Source organism: Hypomesus nipponensis, chromosome 17 (assembly GCF_054491055.1).
Source record: "Hypomesus nipponensis isolate SF chromosome 17, ASM5449105v1, whole genome shotgun sequence".
In the NCBI taxonomy this organism is placed as follows: domain Eukaryota; kingdom Metazoa; phylum Chordata; class Actinopteri; order Osmeriformes; family Osmeridae; genus Hypomesus; species Hypomesus nipponensis.
In genome coordinates this window covers 1,271,996-1,280,000 of record NC_140377.1, presented here as the reverse complement: position 1 = coordinate 1,280,000, position 8,005 = coordinate 1,271,996, and the positions used below count along the sequence as shown (strand labels likewise).

General features: G+C 49.6%; 1 protein-coding gene across 2 annotated transcripts in view; it reads left to right on the top strand.

The window, feature by feature from the left end:
• LOC146252868 (properdin-like) overlaps positions 1–2,030 on the top strand; it is a 3,980-nt gene extending 1,950 nt beyond the window's left edge. For both annotated transcript variants that reach the window (XM_084676575.1, XM_084676574.1), the window contains exons 5-10: positions 1–176; positions 444–617; positions 736–933; positions 1,113–1,230; positions 1,666–1,795; positions 1,933–2,030. The exon at positions 1–176 is cut by the window's left edge and continues 25 nt beyond it. In XM_084676575.1, coding sequence (XP_084532701.1) covers positions 1–176; positions 444–617; positions 736–933; positions 1,113–1,230; positions 1,666–1,795; positions 1,933–1,941 — 805 coding nt within the window. In that variant the 3' untranslated portion in view covers positions 1,942–2,030. The remainder of the gene's footprint in view (positions 177–443; positions 618–735; positions 934–1,112; positions 1,231–1,665; positions 1,796–1,932) is intronic.
• The last annotated feature ends 5,975 nt before the right edge of the window (positions 2,031–8,005 follow it).

Below are 8,005 nucleotides of genomic sequence, written 5' to 3'. Positions count from 1 at the left end.
CGCCTGGCAGCCGTGTTCCAGCTGGTGTGTGCAGGAGGGAGCCAAGCCCCCCACCAGGACACGCCTCCGCTCCTGTACTGCCCCCAGCCCCTCCACCCACACCACCCCCCCGGGGAAGCCCTGCCCTGGCCCGCGGACAGAGACCGAGGACTGTCACGGCCTGCCCTACTGCCCTGGTGAACACACACACACACACACACACACACACTGCTGGATAGAGTGGTAAACACACACACACACACACACACACTCCTGTCCGCCCCTCTTGGCCCAGGACCTCTATCACAAACCTTAAACGCAATAAATAAACATGAACCTTCCCCTCTCTCTTCTTGTTGCACTCTCACCATCACCCTCATCCTAACCCATCACAGTTTCACCCATGCCCTCGCCCTCTCGTCCTGTTTTCTCTCATTTCCTGTTGTTCTTCCTCTGTGGTCCAGTGCCTGGAGCCTGGGGGGCATGGGCCCCCTGGCAGGCCTGCTCCGTCACCTGCGGTGTGGGCGTCCAGAAGCAGGAGCGAGCGTGCGACAGCCCGCCCCCCAAACACCGGGGAAGCCCCTGCCCCGGCTCCAACAGCCAATCCAGGATGTGCAATACACACACTTACTGTCCAGGTAGGACTTCTGTGGGTAATGCGAAACAATACTGTAGGACTGTAGGACTGTGGGTAATACTGTAGGACTATTGGGTAATACTGGGTCAGAGAGCTCATGTCTTCTATTATTTCCACAGTGAACGGTGAATGGGACAGCTGGAGTAAGTGGTCAAAATGCGATAAAAAAGACAAGAAAGATAAAAGAAACTGTCATACGAGACTCTTTGGTTATCAATCCCGAGAGAGAGATTGTCTGTACACTGCCCACAACGGCTCAGCTTGCTCCGGAGACACTTTCGATACCAGAGTCTGTTTCAATATCCAAGATTGCTATTGTGAGTTAACTGTTAAAATTCACTTTATTTGTTTAGACCGTCATGGACATTCATGTGCTGTGGATATATAAGTATTAATGTGTGTGTACGTGTGTGTGTCTGTGTGTGAATGTGTGTGTGTGTGTGTGCGGGTGTGTGTCTGTGTGTGTGTGTGTCTGTGTGTGTGTGTGCGGGTGCAGTTAAAGGTAAAATGAGTGAATGGGGTGAGTGGGGTCCATGCACTCTACCGTGCCAGGGAAGCAGATTGATCCAAAGAGTGAGGCGGAGGACATGTGATCCGGACCTGTCCGAATACCCGTAAGGATCCCAACTTCTTCACCTGTCAAGTGTCTCAAAGTGAACATGTGATCATTCCCAACCTGCTGCTCTGCTGAAAGGGAGGAGTTCTAGTCTGAAACCTTCAGTGAGATGGTTCTACATTCAAGGGGTTCCTGAAAGGTGCTTTTCCAGAAAGTCAGCCGTTCTTTGCTTCCTCAGCCGTTTTTTCTCAGAACGTAGAACCTTTGTCGCAACTGTAGAACCGGAACATACTGACCTCATTGTCACACACTTAGATAACAAGAGAACAAGGACGTGCTCTGCGTGTCAATTGAACATGAGGAGGAACAGGAGTCTCATAAGAGTAAACCTACAGTAGATCATCACTCGTGAGGACACTGGTGTTAGATACAGTTTGAGCTCCATCGTGTGAGCGACTGACAGAGTTCGGTGTGTCTGTGTCATGTGTCACAGGGAGTCAATAGGGAAGAACAAACAGGAACCAGCCTTCTGGGGTGATCCAGATGTTGAATGCGAAGACAAGGATCCAATGGTTCAAACAGAGCCGTGTCAGAATGTCCCAGCATGTCCTCTGGATGTGAACGTACGTTTCAAACCCACATCTCGTTCTGAAACATCCAAAAGTAACATTTTTCCCACAATCTTTTTGTAGAGCTTTATTTACCTCAACATAAGTCTGTCTTGTTACTGAATTCTCATTGTTAAAATATTTTTTTTCAGAATCTTTAAAATGAGTCGAACCCACACCCTTCACACGGTTCGTATGACCTTCATGAAGTCTTCAACGTCCTCTGACGAAATAAACAGTGTCTCCTGTCTATCCTGTGTCTGGTGGGTGTGTCCTGTGTCTGGTGGGTGTGTCCTGTGTCTGGTGGGTGTGTCCTGTGTCTGGTGGGTGTGTCCTGTGTCTGGTGGGTGTGTCCTGTGTCTGGTGGGTGTGTCCTGTCTCTGGTGGGTGTGTCCTGTGTCTGGTGGGTGTGTCCTGTGTCTGGTGGGTGTGTCCTGTGTCTGGTGGGTGTGTCTGTTCTAACGCAGCTCTTTATCTCTGCCTGAGGAACACAGTTTTCAGTAAAGTGTCTGACTGACTGTGCGTGATGAAACTGATAGAATTTTGAGTTCTAGATTAAATCAAATAAAATGACTTGATTAGTCAGCTTTTCAGAAACATTGGAGGCAGAGATTTTTTTTTCAAACTTTTGAAAAGGAGATGAACCAGCTTACTTTAATGCTGGGAACATACTGTATATTGCCCCCCAGCCATCTCACTGGGGGTCAGATGAGCACTTAGAGATTCGGGCTATTACAGTTTTTCACAATTGCTAAAACACTTAACCCCATTCTCTGATTCAAATGTTCAGTGAACTAAACCAATTTGTCAAATCAGACACTTTGGGCAAAACTCTAAACACATTCTCATTCACTAAACACATTTTGCACTGTGATGCACTTGTGCTGCAAAATGGTAAACACAGGTGGCAAACAGTAAACACAACTACAACACAGTTGTCATCTGTAAAACACAATGAATCCAAACTGTTCACACTTGTTTCTAATGCTGGTTTGGGACAATATCAACTTTCACCATGGTGTCAAGAATAGTTCAACATCAACCAGCATTTTTACTGTAAATGATTACCTTCCACCATACAGCCCTTTTCTCAACCCAATTGAAGAGTTTTCCTCTGTGTGGCGGTGGAAGTTGTATGACTGAAACCCATATACCAGGGTAAATCTCCTACAGGCAATGGAATTGGCCTGTGGTGACATAGGTGTTTTCAAGGCTGGATCCAGCAACCAGAGGGGTTTTACCCCGTTTTACTTTGTTCTTTATTGACAGTAGTAAGTTACTATAATATTAGCAAACCAAATCAAATGCACAGTATTTGTATAGCCTTTTTTACAAGCAATATCACAGAGGGCTTCACATACGCTGATAGAACTGCCACCCAGCCAACCTCAACCCTCAAGGATGACAGGGAAAAACTCACCAAAAAACGAACTAGAGGAGAAGAAATTACGTAAAGAAACCTTGGGAGGAGCAATTCAGTGAGGGATCCCCTCCTCCAGAGACGGTTGGTGAAAGAGAGGTGCAGAACACAGGCTAAACATAGTCATACATCAGGAAAGTGTCAATGGGTGTTGAAACACCAAAATCCAGTGTATTAAAATCCAAAATTCATTTTCTGCTACGTAAATGCATTTTGTATATAGATAAACAAATTTGTCTTTACATAGAACTACATGGCCCGGATGTTGTGTTCTGTATATATTGATTTGCTGTGTTTATGATCTGACAGCATAGTTTGATTATGTGCACAGGTTACATGGTTTAGGGCGAGTGTTTGATTTTGCCAGAAGAGTCAGAGGTTTTGGAAATTTAGTTTGAATATTTGGTTTTGTGTTTACAATTTTGAGAAAATGGTTGACTGTTTCAAGAAATTTGTTTTAGCAATCGTGAAAAACTGTGATCAGAAGGTTGTTGGTTCAATTCCCGGGCCGTGCCAATGACGTTGTGTCTTTGGGCAAGGCACTACACCCTACTTGCCTTGGGGAGAATGTCCCTGTACTTACTGTAAGTCGCTCTGGATAAGAGCGTCTGCTAAATGACTCAACGTCTAAATATAAGTATTACGTATCGGATATAAAGATAGGGTTAGTTAATATATAGATATTACTTTTCATATCTAGATTAACAGCTGTGAAGCCTGACTGCATAATGTGCGTGTGTGTGCCTGGTTTTCTCCAGGGTCATTGTCTATGCACAGAAAGAGATGTTTGATGTCTTCATTACCGCCTGGCACCGTGTTATGTAGTTGGCTTCTGACTCATTCTCCCAGGATGCTGTTTGAGCAGGACATCAAAAAGGAAATAGGAAACAGGAAATCATATTACCACAGAGGAAGTTGTTTCATACAGAGGACTGACAATTGTTCTATAATGTCCGCATTGTTGGACAAAATAAGCAGACAAGGTCATGTGTATTTCAAAGGGAAGATTAGGTTTATTCATGCTCTATCTAATTGAGCTAAAGTTATGTCATGTCTGGGGTCTTGGAACCAATTTGCAACATAAACCCCACCTGCAGTGTCCCCCTCCCCCCCCTACAGCTGACCACCCCCCTCCCCCCCTACAGCTGACCACCCCCCTCCCCCCCTACAGCTGACCACCCCCCTCCCCCCCTACAGCTGACCACCCCCCTCCCACACCCTGACCCCCACTCATACCAATGTGATAAAAGGGTTGGCATGTTCTCTTTCCAGCCCCCCCCCCACACACACCCGCCACCCCTCACTCTGTGTCTACCTTGCTAAATGTCCACACCCTCTGCAGCACCAGATGCCCCTAAAGGCCCCTGCTGTGAAACTCAGAGCTTTTAACTCATCCAAGCAGCACTACAGTACAAACAGCCCGTCTGTCCTCCGAGAGGTTCAAAACCAGGTTTTCCAGATCACCTGCTCTCAGAGTTAAAGGCTCGGGGAGGAGGAGAGGAGGAGAGGAGGAGAGGAGGAAAAGAGGAGGGGAGGGGAGAGGAGGACAAGAGGAGAGAGGAGGGGAGAGGAGGACAAGAGAAGAGAAGAGAAGAGAAGAGAGGAGAGGAGAGGAGAGGAGGGGAGAGGGGAGGGGAGGGGAGGGGAGGGGAGGGGAGGGGAGGGGAGGGGAGGGGAGGGGAGGGGAGGGGAGGGGAGAGGAGAGGGGAGGGGAGGGGAGGGGAGGGGAGGGGAGAGGAGAGGAGAGGAGAGGAGAGGAGAGGAGAGGAGAGGAGAGGAGAGGAGAGGAGAGGAGAGGAGAGGAGAGGAGAGGAGAGGAGAGGAGAGGAGAGGAGAGGAGAGGAGAGGAGAGGAGAGGAGAGGAGAGTTTGTGTTCTACAAATCAGAGCCTTTGCACTTGATATCCCCTGAGATCTTTGGCATGTAGACATTTTCCATAGAAACTAGAAACCAAGCATTGCCTTTCTGTGTTGTGTCGGGCCAGGAGGAGAGAGCATCACTCACCGTGATGTCACTCTGCATGAGGCATGAAATACAACGGCCTACCCCTCCACAACACACACACACACACACACACACATACATACCTACATTAAAATTGGTCCCACAAACGAGTCGTTAAATAAGGATTAACTTGGAGACAGGAATGACAGTGCTAGCAGCCCATGGAGGCATCTCAGTGGTTTCCTGCTCAGTTTCAGGCGTGGATGTGTACGAACACGCAGCTGACTGTCTGACACGTGTCCCCCCTTCACCACCACACCCTTTACCCCACCTCTCCAACTCCATCGCCCCAGAGGGGAGGGGGTCATCAGGCAAGGTTCATGAATGTGTCACTCCTGCAGAATGCAAAGATGGAGGAATGAATGGAAGCACTTTGTTCTTTCACTAGTGAAAACGAGTTACGAAACGAGAATCTCTCACGAATCTCTCACAAGTAGGATTGGAGTGTAACCCTACAGGAGGGTATCTCTCCAGGAGCAGGATTGGAGTGTAACCCTACAGGAGGGTATCTCTCCAGGAGCAGGATTGGAGTGTAACCCTACAGGAGGGTATCTCTCCAGGAGCAGGATTGGAGTGTAACCCTACAGGAGGGTATCTCTCCAAGAGCAAGGTTAGAGTGTAACCCTACAGGAGGGTATCTCTCCAAGAGCAGGGTTAGAGTGTAACCCTACAGGAGGGTATCTCTCCAAGAGCAGGGTTAGAGTGTAACCCTACAGGAGGGTATCTCTCCAGGAGCAGTCTGTATGTTGGAGTCCTCCAACTGCAGGTTGTTCCCTGCCCTGACAGCAACACCCCTCCCCCTCGCCGCCCCCCGCCCCCACTCTGTGTTGTGTCTAATTACTGCAGGCGCTAATATGCCCTTTATAGGTCAGAGAGCCCAGAAGGACCAAGGGGGGGGGGGTGACAGGGGGGCGGGGGAGGGTGACAGGGGGGCGGGGGAGGGAGACAGGGGTAGCACCAGGATAATTACACTACAGCCTCCATGTTTCAGGAGAGAGACCCAACACACGACATCAAACTCACGGGCAGGAGGGGGGAGGGAGGAGGGAGAAGGGAGGAGGGGGAGGGGGGAGGGGAAGGGGGGAGGGGGGAGGGGAGGTAAGGGAATGTCTGGTCTCCTTCTCTGTGTGGTTCCTGTTCCTGTTCCTGCACTCTCACCACCCTGTCTGAACCGATGAGCACATCCTGTCTGAACCAATGAGCACATCCTGTCTGAACCGATGAGCACATCCTGTTTGATCCGATGAGCACATCCTGTTTGGAGAGACTGGCGAGAAAATGGAAGTGGCAAATTACCTCCTGACGCATTAAGCAGTGTATTCATAGAGCTCCCCCAAGACCTTTCTCTGATGGGCTGATTCATCCTCATCTTAGCCCCCGACACAGCTTACATCCCCTGGGGGGCTGGTGACCCTGGGTGTGGGGGCTGGTGACGCTGGGTGTGGGGGCTGGTGACCCTGGGTGTGGGGGCTGGTGACGCTGGGTGTGGGGGCTGGTGACCCTGGGTGTGGGGGCTGGTGACCCTGGGTGTGGGGGCTGGTGATCCTGCTGGCTTGGGTTGTTTATTGCAACTTTATTTAGATGTGAGGTAATTTGATTAGAGCAGATTACAGGGACCAGGAGTGGGTTTTGTATCCAGGTCTCCATGGGTGTGTAGCTGCACATTAAACAGGCTTCGGCCCTGAGTTACCGTGTTGCCAAGCTTATGTCACAATATGTGTGTGTGTGTGTGTGTGTGTGCGTGTGTGTGTGTGTGTGTGTAGACTGAGATGGATCACACTGGCCTGTCAGTAAATGAGAAGATGTCAGACACAGAGAGATGAGCTTCCTGCTCTTTATTGATCTCATTCCATAACTGCTCAAACAATCTCTGCATCAGACCCGTATGTGTGTGTGCACTCAAGTCCGTGGGCAGACAGTCAGCCAGCCAGCCAGACAGCCAGCCAGACAGTCAGCCAGCCAGACAGTCAGCCAGCCAGCCAGCCAGCCAGACAGTCAGCCAGCCAGCCAGACAGCCAGCCAGCCAGCCAGAAGCGTGCTTTCTCCATCATCCTTCATCTCACCATCACTCCGCTTCACAACTATTAAAAGCTTCGGCCCCCAAGCTTTAGAAAAGGCCAAAAGCCATTGTAATTATTTTGATTAGTCTTAGTGGCAATCAAGGGCTAACCTTTTAGACACCGACTCCCCTTTCTGCTGCTCCTGGCTGCACCGTGGAGCCTGGAAGCATCCTTTGAGACCTGTCTGCCTGTGTGTGTGTGTGTGTGTTGGATGCAGAAAATGTGTCCTCCAAGATTTTATCTCTGACCGCACATGGCAGCACACAAACAAACAGTACACAAACAAACACACGTAAACCCTATTACAAACACATTACACACATTACACACATTGCTTACACAACGTCCTTTGGCACAGCCGGGAATCAAACCAGCGACATTCTGATTACGAGCCCGACTCCCAAACCGCTCAGCCACCTGACTCCCGCCCCCTCTGGCTGAGGAGCTGCTGTGATTGGAGGAGGCTTGATTACTGTAAAGCATCACCTGGATTGGCCCTCGAGGGCCCTGATTGACCACACACCATAACTCATGTACGGCGACTCAGCAGGGTGGGTCCTGGTCAGTTATATTACAGTGCTTTTGATTGGTTTAGTAGATGTTGACATGTGTTTGCCTTCCCAGAGGCCAGCCCGGCTGATTGAGGAGCAGGAGATGTGGAGACAGGGAGGGAGGAGGGGCAGCCTGCTCCCAAGTGACACGTTAACCATGGGTGTCATGAAAAGGCCATCTATTGCCCAG